The 20413-nt window shown below is 40.6% G+C and overlaps 1 protein-coding gene across 2 annotated transcripts in view; it reads left to right on the forward strand.

Annotated features, from left to right (window-relative positions):
- The window catches only part of LOC311037439 (ras-GEF domain-containing family member 1B-B-like), a 20564-nt gene extending 419 nt beyond the window's left edge, over nt 1–20145 (forward strand). Inside the window, exons 1-14 of one of the 2 annotated variants that reach the window (XM_084046606.1) lie at nt 1381–1539; nt 8451–9032; nt 9659–9781; nt 10564–10701; nt 11518–11733; nt 13140–13214; nt 14411–14503; nt 14735–14837; nt 15030–15109; nt 15681–15776; nt 16168–16263; nt 17240–17363; nt 17519–17591; nt 18105–20145. In XM_084046606.1, the coding sequence (XP_083902732.1) occupies nt 8457–9032; nt 9659–9781; nt 10564–10701; nt 11518–11733; nt 13140–13214; nt 14411–14503; nt 14735–14837; nt 15030–15109; nt 15681–15776; nt 16168–16263; nt 17240–17363; nt 17519–17591; nt 18105–18138 (1827 nt within the window). In that variant the 5' untranslated portion in view covers nt 1381–1539; nt 8451–8456 and the 3' untranslated portion in view covers nt 18139–20145. Of the gene's footprint in view, nt 1–1380; nt 1540–8450; nt 9033–9658; nt 9782–10563; nt 10702–11517; nt 11734–13139; nt 13215–14410; nt 14504–14734; nt 14838–15029; nt 15110–15680; nt 15777–16167; nt 16264–17239; nt 17364–17518; nt 17592–18104 lie in introns of those variants that run through there. The other variant, XM_084046605.1, reaches the window with a different exon arrangement.
- Nucleotides 20146–20413: the final 268 nt, after the last annotated feature.

Below are 20413 nucleotides of genomic sequence, written 5' to 3' on the forward strand. Positions count from 1 at the left end.
ATTTACCTGTTCAACTTCTTGTTTACGACCACAATGACTGGCTAGTCACAGGTTTTGTAGGAATTTGCAGCAATTGTAGAAATATTAGGCCTTAATTGTCTAATTGTCTAAGCATGTTCTAATGACTTTGCATTGTTTAAGACCCTTTTCAAAATATTTTATTTTTTAACATTTTGAAAAAAAAGCCAATTTAACATCAAGGTGCCTCATTCTTTTGGTGCCACTTTTCCGGTTACAGTGGTGTTTACAGACAGTACACAGGAATTCAGATGATTCGTAAATAGATATACGTATTAGTATTACAAATTATATGAGTTTATGCATTTGTGTCAATAAATATGTCAATCAATCAATGAATCAGCCAATCAATCCTGTGGTCTGTGACCTTTACAAGTTTTTTACAATATATCTATTGGTTTATCTATTTAATCTGTCTGTCTATGAATGATCAAAGTATAATATTGTTTGTTTTAAAAGGGAATATCCGGACTGTATCCCTGGAATTAAACAAATAATAATCAAAATATGATTACGATAAGGGAAAGTTAGTTGGCAAACAGCATCTTTATCAAGAAGATTTAGGCTACTCTCAGACCATTTATCTTGTTTAATCCCATATAGCCTGCCTACAGATCTGTTCAAACCATTGGTGCATGCAGATTTAATAAAATAAAAAAATAATCAATTTCAGAAACCTAGCCTACTTTTTATCACTGGTTTTCAATGTCGGGTCCGGGGACCACCAGGGTTCCAAATAGACTCCTCCTTGCAGTTGCAGGTCTGTAAGTTTGAGAGTGTACAAAATGGAACCAAATGGACCCGTAAAGGATCCATTTGGTTCCATTTGTACACTCTCAGAAAAAAATTAAATAAACAGTGAGGATTTTACATTGTAGATTTGGGGTCCCAGCCAGAGATATCAAATCATATCAAACTGGGGGGTCCAAATAAAATAAATAACTATTAAAAAAGGGTTGAGAATCACTGCTTTATATTTTTCATGTGAAAAACAAGTTTTATAGCAGTGCATACTGTAATTTGTAGGTCACGGGGTGTAAGTTACACACCCTCCTCATCATGAACAGAAAGAGAAGAAACCCTACACGTTCACCTCCCCAAAGAAAAACATTGTTGGGGGAGAAAAAAAAAGAAAGAAAGAAAGAAAGGGGAAAAAAACTACAAAAAACCCAACTTGATGGAAGGGCGAACGAGCCAATCAGAGCTGTGAAAGATTTCAATTTTCCACCATATCTCCCATGATTGGTTATTGGCGCCCGAGGCAGACACGCCCCCTGGCAGCCGATTGGCTGCTTTTCCCGGCTCTCTGGAAGTCATTAGTTCAAACGACAGGGACAGTCTCTCTCGGATAGGATACATTGTTTCACGCTGCTCCGCTGGCTGCTGCTGCGCTCTAATGTCTCCGTGTTTCACTGCGATCAAAGGATACAGCGATACATTGTTACATCATAATTAGTCATTCATTTGAAATAGGGGATTTAAAACAACTTGGAGCAGGTTGCATTTGTTCATCGCTGGAGGGTAAGTTTATGAAATGGCTTCTTCCACGGTTATACTTCACATTTATGAATCCATTCCTCAGTGTTATCTTAACTCTGAGAGTGAACACATGTAACCAAATGGACCCGTGGTTACATGTGTTCACTCTCAGAGTTGCAAAATGTTTCTTAAAATGTTTAATTTCTATATATTTTTTGATTTTTCCTATTTTTCCATTTTTTGAATAGAAATGTTACATTCTCCCAAAGCCTAAACTATTAGGACTGACGTTGATTATCCACTTCAACTGAATTAACTGAATGAACCCGCATGATTCCATCCTTGTTTTTTGTTATTGTTTACATGCAGCATGTGTTTATAATTAGACTGGTGTTCTCATGTGATGGTGGCCTGAGTGGGTTTGGTGGTAAACTGCTTTTACTGGCATGAGTCAGACACTCTCAGTCTCTCTGAGACTGAGTGTGTGTGTGTGTGTGAGAGAGAGAGAGAGAGAGAGAGAGAGAGAGAGAGAGAGAGAGAGAGAGAGAGAGAGAGAGAGAGAGAGAGAGAGAGAGAGAGAGAGAGAGAGAGAGAGAGAGAGAGAGAGAGAGAGAGAGAGAGAGAGAGAGAGAGAGAGAGAGAGAGAGAGAGAGAGAGAGTGTGCGTGCTTTACAGAAAATACACAGTCAAATTGTACGATCCACCCAATGTGTGTGCTGTGCGTGCAAGAGAGAAATGGGGTTAGATATGGACAAAGTAGCACCTGACGTGTGACAGTATTGAATACAATACTGTCTGTTGTTGTCCTTAATAATGTGATGATGGCTCATGGTTGCCTGTCTGATGATGTGGAACTGCTGAGAGAGACACACACACACACACACACACACACACACACACACACACACACACACACACACACACACACACACACACACACACACACACACACACACACACACACACACACACACACAGGGGTTTACAGAGAGAGAGAGAGGTTTAATACAAAGTGAATGCAAAACATAGAAATACTGCTGTCATTCGTTTCGAAGGTTTATCCCAAGCTAACCTTTCCTATGTGGATATATAACTATTTCGGACAGCAAATTCACAATTTTTACGGTTTTGTAAGATAGTTTTCTCCAAGTTGCAATGTAGCACAGAGTACACTATTATTTTTTTCCCATTTAATTGTACATACATTGTTTTGTTTTGATTGCTTTGTTCCACTTTTGCTATGGCAATGTAAACTTATGTTTTCTCATGCCAATAAAGCCCCTTTGAATTGAGAGAGAGAGAGAGAGATAGATAGATATTAGATAACATGTCTTTAGGAACGAGTTGTATGTCATGTCTCTGGGTTAATATTGTACCAGCACACTGGGTCACTCATAGAGATGGGTGTGTAATGATGTGCTTCCTCTTTCTTACACAGTAAAATAATACCAAGTGTTAGTTTAGTTTGAGTGTCACAAGTTAAGGTGTGTCACAATATTGGTCGTCATGTACAAAGCAAAATAATGCCCTGTGTTGCAAACCACTGTGAAGTATAAATGTTGGTACCAGTATAAACACTGTTTATTTATATGTTTAAGTAGCACTCAGTCAGGATTCTCTTTGTACATGTCAGCATAAGACTTTGTTCTTGTTCAGCGGGTCAGTTTCGGTACATCACCACCTGACGCATTAGAATGAGAAGTGCATAGGGTGAAGTTTGTGGTACAAAGTTGAACAGATCATAAAAGTGACTTTAATTGCTCTTTATCTGCTGTGATATGGCCTGTTCTGCATGGCAGGCAAAGGCAGTGGCCTGGGTGAGGTTATACAACCTGGTTACCTGTTAGTGTTTTACTTGCTCATTTTTCCTTACAACTATCTAGGTTTTTTGTTATCAGTTGTGAAAGGCTAGTGTACAATCAGTGTTCTGTTCACACTGACAATCTAGCTGTCATAATTAAAAACACTTTGTTGTGGCCCTCTTTTTCGAGTCTATTGCATTTTAACTGGATTTTGTGTTCACTCAGTTATTAGAGTGTGATAGTTGTATTTGTCTCATTGTCTGTATTGTTTGAGTTTATATTGTAACAGTGTTGTTCATGCGACTTTTACCTGGTTAAATTGAGGTATATCATGATGATGATGAAGATGATGATCCATCTATAAATTCCACAAATCTCTCTGTATGTCTGTCTGTTCTTGGCATATCTCCCAAATTGCTCATCAGATCACGGGGAGCGTGTCTCTTCCCTCAACACTGTGTTGTCCCCTTATACTGTATGCCATAGGTGTCATTTCGCTGCTTGGGCAGGAACCTAGGGCAGTCACATGTTAACGCAGAGTATACCCTTTCATACATCATGTGGAAACTCGTGCAATTTCCAAATAGATTATAACTTATGCTCGCCGTGTCGGTATGCAACTCGGATGACACTGAGTTGATGGTGGTGCCATCACACGACTTGGCGCAGGCGCTCACTTGGCTTATGTCTCTCGCTTAGGCACACCTCATGGTCACGGAGCTCAAGGGCGCTGCTTGAGCTCCGTGTCATTATGCTGATGCTGGGGGCAGCCTTTTGAATACCATGACATTGAAAGGCTGGCTCTGATACTGAGGAAACATACTGTACGACATTACATTACATTACAGTCATTTAGCAGACGCTTTTATCCAAAGCGACTTACAATAAGTGCAATCAACAAAGGTAGGGAACGAAAGCTACTAATCACCAGAGGTTATAAGTGCATTTTCTGCAATAACAAGCAACCAAGAGCATACCTAGCGCTAAGGTAAAAGTGCAATATATCAGCTACCTATTTCCTTAAACAGATGAGACAAAGTAGTCAAATGAGCAGGAGCTAAAAACAAATAATTGTATTGACTAAACAAGATCCAATAAACAATTCAACAATAAAACAAGCATTCGTACAACTAGTTAACAACAAGTAGGCCAGGCAAAGAGGAAGGGTAGTGTTTCCTGAAGAGGTGGGTTTTCAGCCTGCGGCGAAAGATGGGCAGTGACTCTGCTGTCCTGACATCAGTGGGAAGTTCATTCCACCACTGTGGGGCCAGAACAGAAAAAAGTCGTGACCGTGTCGATCGACCAGAAGGACCGCTGAGTGGCGGGGGAGTCAGTCGCCCCTTGGTGGCCGACCGGAGTGGTCGGGAAGGGTTGTGGGCATTGACCAATACCCGGAGGTAAGAGGGAGCTGTTCCTTTCGCTGCCCTATAGGCTAGCACCAGGGTTTTAAACTGAATGCGAGCCGCTACGGGGAGCCAGTGCAGGGAACGGAGAAGGATAGTTGTGTGAGAGAACTTGGGGCGGTTGAACACCAGACGAGCCGCAGCTTTCTGAACAAGCTCCAGGGGTCTGATGGCAGATGCCGGAGCACCTAAGCTGACCCCTCTGTGATTATGCCCACAGATTCACGTAGTGTATCAATCTACTGTAGTGTATATTAGTTACTTTTAGTTTCTATTTTAGTTTGCCTAAATCCAGTCTACAAATTTTGAAATGAGGAGCACTTCAACTTTCGGTTTCTGTATTAGTTTGCCTAAATCCTGCTGGCATACGGAGCAAATGGTGAGATGAGATACATCACTTCTTACATTGGATTTTTATTATTGCACTCTGGTGCACAATTTCATCTGTAATGGCATACGTGCTGTAGTTAACGTCATTAGTTCAGGCTAGTCTCACTCTCATTAGAATGGACAGCGCGCTACTATATATCAGGACAGTTTCATGCGTGATTTCAGCCCCAATTCAGTTGCTCGCTGGTTGTCTCATAACACGTCTAATAACAAATACATTCGAAATAAGTTAAGAAAGGAATAGAAAGAAGTTAAGAAAGGAATAATAATAAGTATTGTGTCACAAACAATGACTGGGATGGGTGCTTTAAAATCATGGCCTATTTGGGATGGGGGGAAAAATGTATGAGGGAACATAGGGGATGACCATGATGATCCCATAAAACTTGGTACTTGGCAGGTGTATTGCTGAGGACCTGAAAGGCAGAGTGTGAAGTCGGCAGATGTGCGCTTCTCCGGAACTGGCCCGCTCTGAACTGCCACACATTTTTAACGTTGGCCAATGGCCATGCCCCCTGAATGGACATCGCACTAGTACCAGGAATTTACTTTTGTAGCAGAGTAGCCCTGACTGTAGCCCAGAAGCCTCGTAGATATTTGGCTAACCTTGTAGGAGACCAGGGTTCAAATCCAGGTAGTTACACTTTGGCATAGGCTGCAGCTTTGTAAAAAAATGCAGAAATAACATCAAAGGCTTGAATTATACTTAGTTTCGGGTGTCGCACACTGAAAATGGCTGCTGTGTCCCGCACAGCTAAGTATGAATCAGTCAAAAGTACTTGGACACATACTGTAGGACTGGCATATTGTGTGTGTGACAGCACACTGTAGTGCAGAGATCATGCATTAGACATTAGGCTTGAAATTAAAATACTAAGCTTACTGTGTGAGAGCATTTCTCCGGGTAAATATAAATGTAATTGCAGGAAAGGTTAGGGTTTATGTTCTGAAAACTCCTTTCATCTCTTTGTGTAGAAATAAGACACTGTGGCCTATTCAAACCAAACCACAAGATCACCAGCAGGTCAGTGAGAGAGTCCTTTAATTCTGCTGTCAGTGACTTCAAGATGGCATGGCATAATAATATGCTATAATACTGTAACTCACTGCACAAAGCACGTTGTCACTGTTGGGCAGAAACCTTGTATCTCCCTATTTCATTTTATGTTTTATTTTTCATGAATTAATGTCAGATTTTTGTACTTTGTCATATGATAGTGTAGAATGTAGTATCACACAAAAGTAGCAACAATTGCAATCTACAAACTGACAAACAAGCACATTGCATCGCGATGCATTTTGTGCGTGTAGATCTGCTATTTGAGCTTTCCCCACCTTTTTGTTCAGTATACATAAGTACATATTACAGAACCAATGAAAATATAACAAGAGCTTGTGACTGAATAATAACTACATTGGATCCATTGGGACACAGGTTATTTTTTCCATTTCCCCAAAAAGTAAAGTTTTTTGGGCATACACGTTTTCCACCTCTCCATGTCAATATATATATTTTTAAAATAATTTTTGATATTTATGTTTTTAGAATGACTGAAATGTCCACTGTCATACTCGGTTATGTCAATCCGGACACATGGATATCATGACGGCGAAGCTGAGTGAGTGAGTTTGTGATCTGGTCTGATCTGGTCTGGTCTCTTCCTGGGGTCTTTGTGTGGTCGTTAATACCGTGACAGGCTGGATAATACCTCTATTGTTAAAGACATCCCCCATATGCTTCTGTTCTAACAGGCCTCAACACAGCCAGCTACCATTTAAAACCACATTATGGGATTTCGGTCTCAATCTGGCTGAAGTTGAATAGATTAAAGTTGGAATTCTTGGATGTCTTCAGCACTGGAGCCAAACAGATTGAGTTTGGTCTTTTTATGGGAGACTGTGCAGACCTGTCTGAGTGGGACGGCCTTGTTTTGGGTTCCACAAACAACAGGAACAACGGATTGAAGGGGGCACACGCACACAGTTTGAGTCTTCAAACATGACGCATGCAAAGGTTTTATGGGGTTATTCATGTTTGAAAGTTATATGCTCCCATGTTTTCAAAACTATTGAAAGGAGAGAAATCTACTATAGGCACATGCAACAATGTTTGTCTTTGGTGCAACATTTGAATTAAACCATGATGCATGACTATCTTTTCCTACATTTTTACTTGCCACATCAAACTTACATGCAAAGACTGTAATTGTTCAAAGTTTACAAACAAAAGGAGCATACATTCCTTGCTTTAAGTGACATCAAATTCAAACTGCCATTTAGTCATCCCAAAGCTTCTCATCATGGCCTTACAAACACAGTTCCACCTAGAAATTACAACATTTCAGTACTGTGGGAGGTAGTAACTCACTGTGGGATGTAGTAACTCAAATGTCCCAATTGTAAACTTTTCAGGGATTGAAAAACAAAAACAAAACCATGCTGACCATGGAATTTATTTTTAATTACAAAGTCTAGTGTAGTTTATTTGTTTGAGATGAGATACTGTAAGAATATGATCATGAGAATAGTATATGGTTCAGTATCACTGTAAGGTGCCTTTAGTGTTGTTAAATAATATTGCAAAACAATTTCTTTGATTGAATAGGGTATTTTGAGGTGTTTCCCAGTCATTTTAATGTGTGTCAACTGTCAAGTAATCATATAAACGAAAATGGAAACACCCATATTTGATTAAAGCCTGCATCACAGGAGAGGAGGCTACCTGTGACCAAGTAAACAACATTTGTATACTTGGTCACAGGTAGCCTCCTGAACTGATTCAAATACATAATATAAAGAAATATGTACAGAGAGTGGTTTCAACTGTGTTTGTGAGCCGTGTGTTGATTTATTCTTATTATTTATTTAATTATTACCTTTTAATAGAATTAGAAGGACAACAGTGGGCAGGAATTCAAGAGTACAGGAGACAGAGGGCACTGGTTTACCTCAGGTGTGTGTGTGTGTGTGTGTGTGTGTGTGTGTGTGTGTGTGTGTGTGTGTGTGTGTGTGTGTGTGTGTGTGTGTGTGTGTGTGTGTGTGTGTGTGTGTGTGTGTGTGTGTGTGTGTGTGTGTGTGTGTGTGTGTGTGTGTGAGAGAGAGTGTGAGTGTGTGAATATGAATACAGTATATAAATAAGATAGCTGTGGCAGACAGTCCTAAATTGGTCCACTTGGAACACAAATGTCTGCTGGATACAAGCTCACAAGACGCAACACGTTGTGAGCTTAAAGATCTGCTAGTTTCGCACTTTTTGAAAAACTTTGAATACATGTTTTTAAATCTTTGCCCATAGAGACATAACAGCGACGCCAGGTTGAAAGTGCCTTAATGACACGTTTCTCTTCTCATTCTCCAGGTCACCATGCCTCCTACCACTCCCTACGCCGGCAAGTTTGGCCCCTGCGGTGCCTACAGCAGCAACAACAACAACTCTCAGCCTCACAGTCCGTACTGTAACGCGGCCGCCAGTCCCAGCCGGGAAAACCTCTACGACAACGCCTACTGCCCCGCCACAGAAAACCCGTACGACATCCCACAGCCTCACAGCAGCCCCTACCGGAATGGCAGTGTCGCCGTGACCATGTCTAAGGACCGTATGTACAACAACAACAACATCACGGAGAACCCCTACGCCATACCCCAACAGACCCACCACAGCAGCCCCCGTCGTACCGCCAGTTCCTGTAGCAGCGGACGCTCTTACCGTAATACCCACGGTAGCGGTAGCAGTGACCACCTCTACCGTAACAGCAGCAGCTGCAGCAGCACCAGCACTGAGACCCATCGCAGCAACGCTGCCCTCGCCAAAGAACACCTTTATGGCAACGGCATCACCGCCAGCTACGGCGAGATGTGCTACCATGACAACAGCTTGGTGTCTGGGTCGCTCGAGGCGCTGATCCAGCACTTGGTTCCGACGGTCGACTACTACCCTGACGTGAGAAACCATAACCTATCAGTTAATCAATCTGTCAATCGAGCTGTCTGGTTAAATTAACACTGATGATTTTACTTTGCAGGTAGATCTTATGTTTTGCAAAGACTTTACTTACTGACTTACTGACTACTTTAGTTAAGGAATCAATGTTATCAGTTTTCAACATTTGTGATCTTCACTGATGGGAGTAACCATGCCATATCAATTATTCCAACAGGCATACGCAGTTTGTGAGATTGAGCTCAAATAATTCAGCCATGCACATACACTTTCACTCAATGTATGTTTGATATTCACCCATTCACATGTTCAGATTCACACACCAACAATGTAGGCAGCCATGTAGCCTACCATGCCAACGTTGATGATAATTTATGGAGGGCCCCATAAGAACTCTAATATATTGCCATGGTAAATGTACAAATATTTTAGCGGTACAGTACCTGTCCCCCCGCCCCCTTTCCCCTTTAGTGATCTTTATATTGCTGTATTACTGGAAGGGTGTGTGAGGGAGATAGATCGATAGAGATATTTTCATTGTCCTTTGTGTACTTAGCCTTGAAGTTGCTAAATTCTTTGCATATTTTCTGATCTCATCCCTGTTTGTTTTGCTTCCTGTCCACCAGAGGTCATATGTGTTCACCTTCTTACTGAGCTCTCGCCTCTTCCTGCACCCCTATGAGCTCATGACCCGGGTCTGTCACCTATGTGTGGAGCAGCAGCGCTCTGGAGACCCCCTGCTGGACAAAGTAGGTATAACACACGGAGAGAAGTAGAGGAAGATGTACAGTAATCCAATAATGCATGACATACTCACTGGAATTCGCTAAACCGATTATTTAATAACTAGAGTGACTAATTGATGAATAATTTGTGTTCCTTGGCCTGCTGGCAGCGTTCATAAGAAATATGACACACTGATTAGCCTTGTAGAGAGAGACACAGACAGACACGACTGAATGCAAATAACTTAATGTGACAATATTTATTTGGGCTGGGTGATACAGTATGACTTCAATATCACATTTTTTAAAAACTTTTGCCTCGATTATTAGGGTATATATATATATATACCCTCATAATTTAGGTTATGTGGCTTTCGTGTCGATTCGTTGATATATAAGGGAATAAAACGTTTTTTATTTATTTTGTATTATTCACTTCAGTATTTTTGGTTATTTGCCCAACCCTAATATTCATGGTCCTCACAATGCTCAAAAGAACACTACATGAACACACACACATCCTCAGGCTCCTTATTGAAAAGAAACCACCATAGTGGAAACAGCGGCACTCCAAAAAAGAAAAAATCAAGACGTAGGCTCAAGTGCACTTTCTTCTATTCAGGCTAACACGTTTCGGCCTCAGCCAAAGTCACTACTTTGGTGGTTTATTTTCAAGTGGATGTTTTTGTAGCTAAGCAGCACCCAGCGCTAAAGAGACGCTCAGAGAAAGCGTACTACCTGCTCTATATCCAGATGTCCTCGGGCTCCTTGCGTAAACACTAACGTAATTCCACCAACGCTGTCAGATTCGCGTCAGAGACGTTGCCCCCAAGCTGGTCCAGCTGTTGACGGAATGGACGGAGACCTTCCCCTACGACTTCAGAGACGAGAGGATGATGCGCTGCCTCAAGGACATGACTCACCACGTGGCCCGAGCAGATGAGGTTAGTGCGTAACAGCAATGTATTGATGTTATATTATCATTCAAATCTTAGTGTTATTTGGCAATTATTAGTTGTGTAAAAACTAATAGAATACGCACCACTTCATTGAGGTGCTGGGTTGGAAAGTAATATGAAGAAAAAGAATAAACCCGCACACTCGTCTGCTCCAGTGAAATTTTATTGACAACGTTTCGAGCCAAGGCTCTTCATCAGGTCAAACTCAAGAAGTGTGTACCTCGCCCACTTATATAGACACCCACAGGTCACGTTATCAATCAGTGGGTGGGACAACACCACAAGGTAATCAATTAAAGATTAGAGAAAAACATCTTAATAAATACAGTGTTCAACATTTACATATCCACAGAACAGCAGTGGAAAAAACACAAATGGACGAATTATTTTGGGGCCCACAGGTTGAGAACCACTGCCTTGAGAGAGAGATGAAGCCGGGACCCCCACTACATATTGTATGGAATTGTGTGGCAGATTACACTTTTTCATTAATTTCATAGATCTATCTTCTATCTTCATAGATCATAGATTTCAGCTGCTCTATACCAAACCTCCTTGTCGAAAATAGCAGATCTACAAGCTCACAACGCCTCGCGCTGAGCTTGTAGATCTGCTATTTATGGCTAAAGTTCTCCTCAGAATAGGGATGCAAGGGTTCAAGTGGCTAATGCATATATCACACAAAGATTTGGTGCCCCCCCCCCCCATTGTAACTCTGAGAACTCTGAGGTCCTGGACCCCCTGTTGAAGACCCCTGCCTTATACCGTTTGGTTTGCTGTGTGTGTATTGAATTGGTCCAGTACTCGTGGCGAGCCATGCAGCAGATGACCCAGAGGTTGATCAAGCGCCTGTCGGCTCTGGGACAGTACGAGGAGGCCGTGGCGGCGCTCAACGCCGTGGCGATGGAAAGACCCGCCTCTCTGAAGAGCAAACAGTCCTCGGGTCAGCGCAGCGACGTACTGAGCGTGTGCGACGAGCCCTTCATCCTCGCCCAGCAGCTCACACACATCGAACTGGTAAGGAGTGGGAAGGAGTCCATGTAGTTAAAACTAATTAACCCTCATTAACCTAGCTTGCCAGAAAAGATAAGATGGCGTGGAGTGGTGCTAACAGTAAAGAAGTTTGTAGGAAGTTGTTTTGGACACTGAGGATGGGAAGTTTGAATACCTCTGTCCCATCACAGACAGTGTAGAGCAAGGGTTCTCAAACTTTTCAGGCCACGACACCCCAACATAATCATATTTGAACTGGCGACCCCCCCCACCATTAGAAGCACTTGGAATTGTAGGCATTACATTTAGTTTGACTCGGTTCCACAGATAAATATTGTGAAAATAGCCGAACTACAAGCTCAAGCTTTTAGATTGGCTATTTTCACAGTATTTGCCTCTCTTATATATTTGACAATTTGGCCAATTCAGTACTAAAAAGGCCTTAAAAGTCATTAAATTGTAACTTTAGAAATGTGCAAATATCCTGCACACTTATACTGTATGTTGGTTTGTTTACTGTTGAGTGAATAATCAATGTTGCACATTAAGCTAATCATCTGGGGACCCCCAAAATAATTTGGGGACCCCCCCCTGGGGATCCTGACCCCCCAGTTAGGGAACCACTGGTGTAGAGGGAAAACATTAGCAGACAACATTAGCTTGTATAGAGCACAGGGGGACCTGGTCAACTCATGTTCTATGAGACTAAAATTGCTTTAAAAGCAAGCTTAAGAAATTCCTCTCTCCACTCCTGCTCTTGGAAGAGAATAGCAAATAACAGTCTTGAATCCTTTTCCTGATTCCCGGACGCTGTCATTGCTTTAGACCTTTCAGATTTGTTTGAACATTTTTAACCCTTTTATGGATGCCCTTGGAAATTAGCATGCCCTTGCCTTACTTCTTTAATCATTCTGATCATGTATTTTAATTATGAATGTGTAATTCGGCTATTTTCGGTTATGTGGTTAAGTATCATAGTTTCCATAGTTACTGGTCTGTTATTACTGCTGCACAGTAAAATCCTAAGTGTTAATTTAACTCTAAACCCATTTTCTGAAAAACTTGTATGTAGCTATATAATCAGGGGTTCTCAAACTATTTCATGTCAAGGACCTCCAAAATTATATTTATTTGGCCGCCGACCCCCATCTCAAAAATATTTTGTTCCAGAGACCCCCAGAAGCAAAGATTTGAGTTAAAAATGTTTAAAATGTGTATGTACATATTCAAAGTTTTGCACAAATGTTCAACATTTTTCAAAAATAACAGATCTACAAGCTCATAGCGCGGCACAAAGTGACACACTATGAGCTTGTATATCTGCTATTTTTGAATAGCCAAATATATATATAGCTAAAATCTATAATGACACAGATGCTCTCCCGGTTTTAGTGTGTTAAAGAGTGTTCAAATGTCTTCTCTCCATGCAGGACAGACTGAGTTTCATCGGCCCTGAGGAGTTCATCCAGACGTTCTCCATGAAGGATCCTTTGGAAAATCACAAGGTATAGTCCGTTTTTACTTCAGTGTATCCTAAACATAGTGGAACGACACATTTTGGGTCATGAGTAAATATCCAGTTTATGGATGAATTTATTTATTACATGTTTTGATGAAACTCTTTTCATGGAATATGGAGATGCAATATTTCTGCCTCGGTAACAGGCTGCATCACCAGGTGTTATTTTAATCACTTTAACAACAGTGGTTCTTCTCAACCTTTTCTGGATCAGGGCCCACTTGAAAATGTTGAAAGCGTTCGCGGCCCACCCATCTGACCACGTAACACTGCAGTGTTACGTGGCTGCTTTGTTAAGTGGTCAGATGGGTGGGCCGCGTGCATTTGTATATTTTATTGATTGATTAATCAATCAATCGATTGTGTTCTGGCTCGAGTCAGTGGAACTATGTGACACAGTAATACATGACAAAAATAACCAAACCTCTTATTTGGGCTGTGGGGAAAAGGTGTATGCTTTAATGGTTATTTTTAAGGGACGGTAACCGCCTAACCGGCATCAATAGGTGATCGGTAGACACCATTGTGTTTACCTTTTATACTGTCAATGCCATTAGTCTACTTTTCATGGCCATCCCTAGAGTGTACCTGCTGAAGTGATCTTTATTTTATTTATTACTTTTTCTTTTCTTTTGTGTTAGTGTGTGCAACAATCTTCAGTCAGGTCTCTCACCTTGTGTTACATAAGTATCATACTAAGATCTATTGAGTGCAGAAAAGTGGTCTGTTTGAATGAGTCAGGATCCGGCCAGGGAGGGGGTGACGTGCAGTGGAGAGTGGGCTGGCAGTGTTGTGTAAGCCTTTAACAAGGATTTCTTTGAACGCACAGCAAGTCAACTCGTATAAAAAGAGCTTTTAAAACACTGGGTTCGTAATTGCAAAGTGCTTTGTACACAGCAGAGGACACAAATGCAGATATAAAAAAGAAAAACTGGAACAGTGTCTAATTATGTGTGTACTGTGTAGGTTTATTGATTTTATTTATTTATTTGTCAAATAGTTGTGCACTACACGATATAGCCTAATACAATGATGTTCTTTATAATGTACTATACAATGAGATTGTATCTATAGTAAATGAGATTACATCAAACCGTTGGATCTAACTAAGTGTGTCAAGTCACAATGTAACTGCAAGATAGTTATCAGTTCATAACAGAACTCTCTCTCTCTCTCTCGCAGGGTTTCTTCAGGAAACGTAAAACCAGTAACCTGGAGGCTTACATCAACTGGTTCAACCGACTCAGTTTTCTTGTGGCTACTGAGATCTGTATGGTGAGATATGCTTTATCTGCCTGTCTGTGTCACAAATACAAATAAAGCTGGTAAATATTGCAAGAAAAAGTTGATAAAATGTTGACAAAGACATGTTGTGTTAACAATAAAAGCAACCAAGCCATCCATCCATCCATCATTAACTGTTGCACCACTAGTTTGTCTCTGCTGCTTCATCTTGTTCAATTTGAACCTCATCTTCTTCCTGTTCTGTTCTCTTCTCATTTACAGCCAGTGAAGAAGAAACACAGAGCTCGAGCCATCGAGTTCTTCATTGACGTCGCCCAAGAATGTTTCAATATTGGCAACTTTAACTCCCTCATGGCCATCATCAGTTAGTATTTTAATATGCCCTCCGTGAATATAAATGCTGTATACTGTATGACTAATGCACACAAAATGCAGTGGTTATGTAGGTGTAGTCTATTGTGTTTATATGCTAGTACGCCTACTTAAACATATTATTTCTAACGTTAATTCTTTTTCTGTCACTCTCTTGATTTTCTCCTCTCTTTCTCTCTCACAGCTGGGATGAATATGAGTCCTGTGGCTCGCCTGAAGAAGACTTGGAATAAGGTCAATACAGACAAATTTGCAATTCTAGAGGTGAGAAATACTCCAAACTACTTTGGCGTTTTAAAACCCTAAAATGTAGACATTCCAAAACACTGCTGACCATGTTTTGTTGTGAAAATAAAGTATAATGGACGACAGGAAGACATCCTTTAAAAACGATGATGCAGACAGACACCCACTTTCACTTCCTGACAGGCTCTTATTAGTCACGACATGGCCGTACCTGATTCGTCACGTCCCTATCACATGACCCTTTTCTGGGTTGTTAGGGAAATAAGATACAGTTGTTAGTAGAAGTCTCCATGGGTCCAAAATGATAAGATACAGTTGTTAGTAGAAGTCTTCATGGGTCCAAAATGATAGAGATGAATCCCAATGGACCTGGGAAATGTATTCAGAGATTGGTTCCAGTTTTTTAGTTTTTTTTACACTTAAATGCAATTTCGTTGTATTGTTTCTGTAAACTTATAATTTGATTAGATTATTTCAACGCTTTTTCCACATTCACATCACATACTATTATTTGTGATAGTATCTTTGTGCATTTGTATGTATTTTTGATAGTGTGACGAGAGCCTCTTTATCTGTTCTCATTCTTCAGCACCAGATGGACCCATCCAGTAACTTCAGTAACTATCGCACATCGCTCCGTGGCGCCACGCAGAGGTCCGAGACGGCACATAGCAGTCAGGAAAGGGTGAGAGAGCATACAAAGGCCACGTCACATTTCTCATACTTGGTAGTATGACGGTGTCACTTGCCAAATTGAACAGATCTACAAGCTAGCAATGCTCTTTCTGCCAAAGCAACGCCCTTGTGCGATGGAGTATTGGTTCCCAAACTTTTGCCAAGGACCTCCAAATAGCCATAGCCTCTGGCTCTTGCGTCCCTGTTGCGAAATGGCTTTAAAATAACAGAAAATATCCCATCTACAAGCTCACAAAGTGTTGCATCGTGTCACGTTGCGATCTTGTAGAATTGCTATTTTCTCCATTTTTTTCCGAAAATAAACATTGTTTACTATAATAACATGCCCAAAATAGGCCAATTTTATCCCGCCTCTAACTTGCTGTCAATCTGTCCTCTAGATTGTGATTCCTTTCTTCAGTCTCCTCATAAAGGACATCTACTTCCTCAACGAGGGCTGTGCCAGCAGGCTGACCAACGGACACATCAACTTTGAGGTCAGTCTGAACTTAACCACGTCAAGCAGATCTACAAGCTCACAACATGCCACAACGTATCGCGCTGATAGCTTGTTTCTCAGCGAAGAGATTTGATGTAAAGGGAAAAAAAAGAGCGGTCCTAATACAGAGCCACCCAGGCCAAGTTGACTAAGTATACTGGGGGGTTTAAATGGGATGTTCCACTGTCAAATCTGTAGATGTAGTGTCAATTAGTGATATTAAATTATAAACCGTTTTATGTCCTCTCCTGACGGAGAAAGGTAACGCACAGGGTTCAAGGGAACCAAACATCTACCGCTCAAGCAAGAGAGAATCCCCACTTGCCTAGTGGAGATATTGGGGTTATGAGCTTCAGGCTGTACTACTTGTCAAACAGTATGTATCCTACCCGACACGATGGGGTCTAAACGTCTCAGTGAGTAGGGAGACCACCTCCAACCACTGTAGATGTACAAGAACTCTGCAATACAGATTGGAACTCTGCAATACAGATTGGATTAACATAACTTTTTATTCAAGTCCCGGAATGCAGCTTTAAATGTTCATCAACGCACACATAGAAAACAATGTTGATTACATGCAATACCAGCTGAAAAGAAAAACGTGGAGCCTTGTTCTCAAGCAGTGCTTGACGCCATTGGCCTCAGTGACCTCTAGTGGCAGAGTGGAGAATGGCTGTCTGCTGCTTTCAGTTGATTTTTTTTGGCAAAAAACATTTAGATGGACTAAGCACTATGTACTGATCATTACTCCTATTTAATGCCAAGCGCTTTGCGATGTGTTGTGAGCTAGTAGATCAGTTATTTTTGGTGTGTAGAGGTAAAAAAAACAAAAAAGGAGGGGGAGCCAACCGCTGGGAGACGTGAAGAAGTGGTCAAATTACCCAGAGACCCTGTACTGTAGACCATGCTGCCAAGTTCTGTGACTGGTCTGGTGCACGTTGAACTTTTAATGAATATGTTTTTTTTTTCAGAAACTGTGGGACCTGGCTAAGCAGGTGAGCGAGTTCCTGGTATGGCGGCAAGTGATATGTCCCTTCGAGAGAGACCGTCGGATCCTCCAACATCTGGTCACCTCGCCCATCTTCAATGAAGATGGTCAGCACTCATTCACAATACATCTATGATAAGCACGCATTGTTGGCAATGAAAACAATATGGGCGTGGTTTGTGAAAATCTGCTGGTGCAAAATGCATTCACGCTTATGAAACACATGATGCTCAGTCTTTTCTACTTTCTCTCCTTCATGCAGAGCTGCATCTGGCTTCATATGAGAGTGAAGGACCCGAGAATAACATGGAGAAAGACAGCCGTAGATCTCTGAGGTTTGTACACATTAACAAAGACGTACACAAGCAGGTCGCTGTCCTGCGGAAGCCTTGTATATACAGAACTATTAATCGATCACATGCAGTGAAAACTAAAAAAACATAAAAAAGATTAAATATGAAAAGGTTTCTGCCCAACAGCAATGATATAGCCTTGCTAAAGCATCAATTTACTGTATCTATCTGCCACATTGTTATATTCAATTCAATTCAAACTTTATTCCAGACACACAGGGACATAGAGTACATACAAATCATCAACATCACACAATACATCTATAAACACAATACTTGTGTTATGGAAACATCTGATAGTCTGACCTTGTGGGAACCAACAGGACTGTATGGTCAGAATATTTTTTTCGTAACTTATGGCTCTACTTGATCATACAGAACTACAAGCAGAACTACAAGCTTGTAGATCTCCTATTTCTTAATTTGAATCTTGAAAAGTAACAATTTTGGACTTTTCCAGCTGAGACGATATTCATTCATTCTTTTCTGTCACAGATCCTCACTTTCGCATAGAGAGAATCGCTCTTAAGACCGGGATTCTTCTCTGAATGGACCAAAGCCTTCCCCCACAGCACTACTCTTTACACCAACTTGACAACCCAGCATTCTAAATGCAGAGGGGGCGCATTGTTTTCTTCTACGACCAACCTCCGGGCCTCAATCCATACTTTGACAGACCCTGCACTAAAACAAAACACACTTATTTCCCTCCAAACTCTGCCTGGCCTTAAAAACCCTATTGATGTCTGATCATAATGGAGTCATGTTTACAAAGGGGCTCCTGGATCATCAGATGGACTTCTAACACTGGGGTCTATGGGAGGGGTTTGATAAGACATGATTAGGACATGGAAAGTGAAAATCCATGTTCTTTCTTTTTGAGGGATATGTACAATATGGAAAGCAGAAATTCATTTGGATTAGCTAAATGTACAGTATGGAAAGCAGCAATTCATATGGATTAGCAAAATGAACTAAATCAACAAATTCAACCAAGTCCACCAGCAAACCTTTTGAGGGAAAAACAAAGATGTCAATGATGTGACTTAGATAGATTATATACAGTATTGTACCGTACATAATATACAGTATTACAAATGCAGTACGTGTGGCTCCAGTAATGCAGTCAAAGGTGTGTGTGTGTGCACGTGTGTGCATTCGGTGTATTACCCATTCTTTAAAACAGCCATGGACATGAAGCTCGAACAACATGGTTGAACTGGAGAATGAGAGCCAAGTGTTGCTTATCATTTATATTATACATTACAGTCTCACATCAACTATCACTGTACACTGCAAAATGCTGAGTGTCAATTGAAGTTGACATTGCATTTTACAGTGTAGAAGTGGTTTTGCTCTATTATGTTGTACAATGATTGGTTTATAATGTTTTTTGTCAGTGCATCTGGAGCAGATTTATGAGGATTTCATCAGATGCTATTCATTTGCTTTCATTTTTTTTAATTTGTGGTAATTTTGTATGGTGTTTAAAAAAGTATTTGGTTTGTTTCAATAGCCGTAGTCTAAATTTGTGTTTTGTCTATAGCAGATATTATATTTTTGTCATTTGTGTGAAAGACGAGCTATAACCTTTTTATTTTATTTTTTAGGAGTCTACTTTTTTCCCCTTCTGTTTAGTGGGGAATCCACTATGACTGCATATTAATGCCAAACATCGTGAGAGTAATGTTTTACATGATGCGTTGTGAACTTGTAGATCTGCTATTTGCGGCGTGTAACACTGTCGTACGACAAAGTATAAATCAGGCTTAACTGAGATAAGCTCATGCCAATTATGAAAGCTAAAACAAATGCACTTCAGCTACATTGAAGGGTCTTGTGTCTTGTAAAATATGATTATTATATAATTGTATCACTTTTTTTCTTGTCTTGCACAGTATTACAGTATGTTGTATTTTGTATTTTGTATCAGAAGGTTAAAAATCAATGGTTATGAAATGTTATAAGTGTGATATATTTTTTCTTACACGCTCTTTCTGATGTGTTGCCATGATGAGCTTGTTGCTGGTTAGCTTGCTCTCTGCTGGTAACATGTAAGCTATTTTTCTTAATGCTTTATAGTCCATGTATGATATTTGACAGGTTTTAGGGGTCTGTATGAAGAACTAACCGAACATGTGATATTATATTACCTTAAAAGGGCATGAAACCCTAATCTGTTTTCCAGTTCAGGTAGAAAAAACAGCAAATTAAAACATGCCAGGATTTGGCAATGCGGCTGCAGCTAATCAAAGCCGCCATGTTTTAATTTACTGTTGTTTTTAACCTGAACTAGAAAAATAAAAAAAATACAAAATCAGCCTAGGGTTTTGTCCACCTTTAAAACCTATGACCCTCAAACCTCTATTCATCTCAGCTGTGACGATTCAAATGTGACAATATGAACATTAAATTCACACTGTAAAAACGCTACAATATGTTACTTCTATGTCTTTTACATCCCTTTCATAGTATTTTTTTTTTACTTCATCTTTTCGTGTTTTGTTGTTTTTTTCTTTGGGGGGAGGGGATTGAAATAAACACATCTTTCATTTACGAGTGCCTTGCATTACATATGTTGTAATTTTAATCATTTAGGAGAGGATGTAAACATTCATTATAGTTACGGGGCCAGAGCTCAGCTCTGGACCTGTTTTGTTTTTGGCAGTATTCTGTCACTTCTTATTCTTCTTCTGCCACTTTTCGCAGTTCTGGCTGAACCGTGCTGTCGCTTTTTACGAAACTCGGCCATATGGTAGATGGTCATGAAAAACGATCAAGAAATAATTCTCACACTCATTCGT

The sequence above is a fragment of the Gymnoscopelus microlampas genome (genome assembly GCF_963454915.1).
Source record: "Gymnoscopelus microlampas genome assembly, chromosome: 21".
In the NCBI taxonomy this organism is placed as follows: Eukaryota; Metazoa; Chordata; class Actinopteri; order Myctophiformes; family Myctophidae; genus Gymnoscopelus; species Gymnoscopelus microlampas.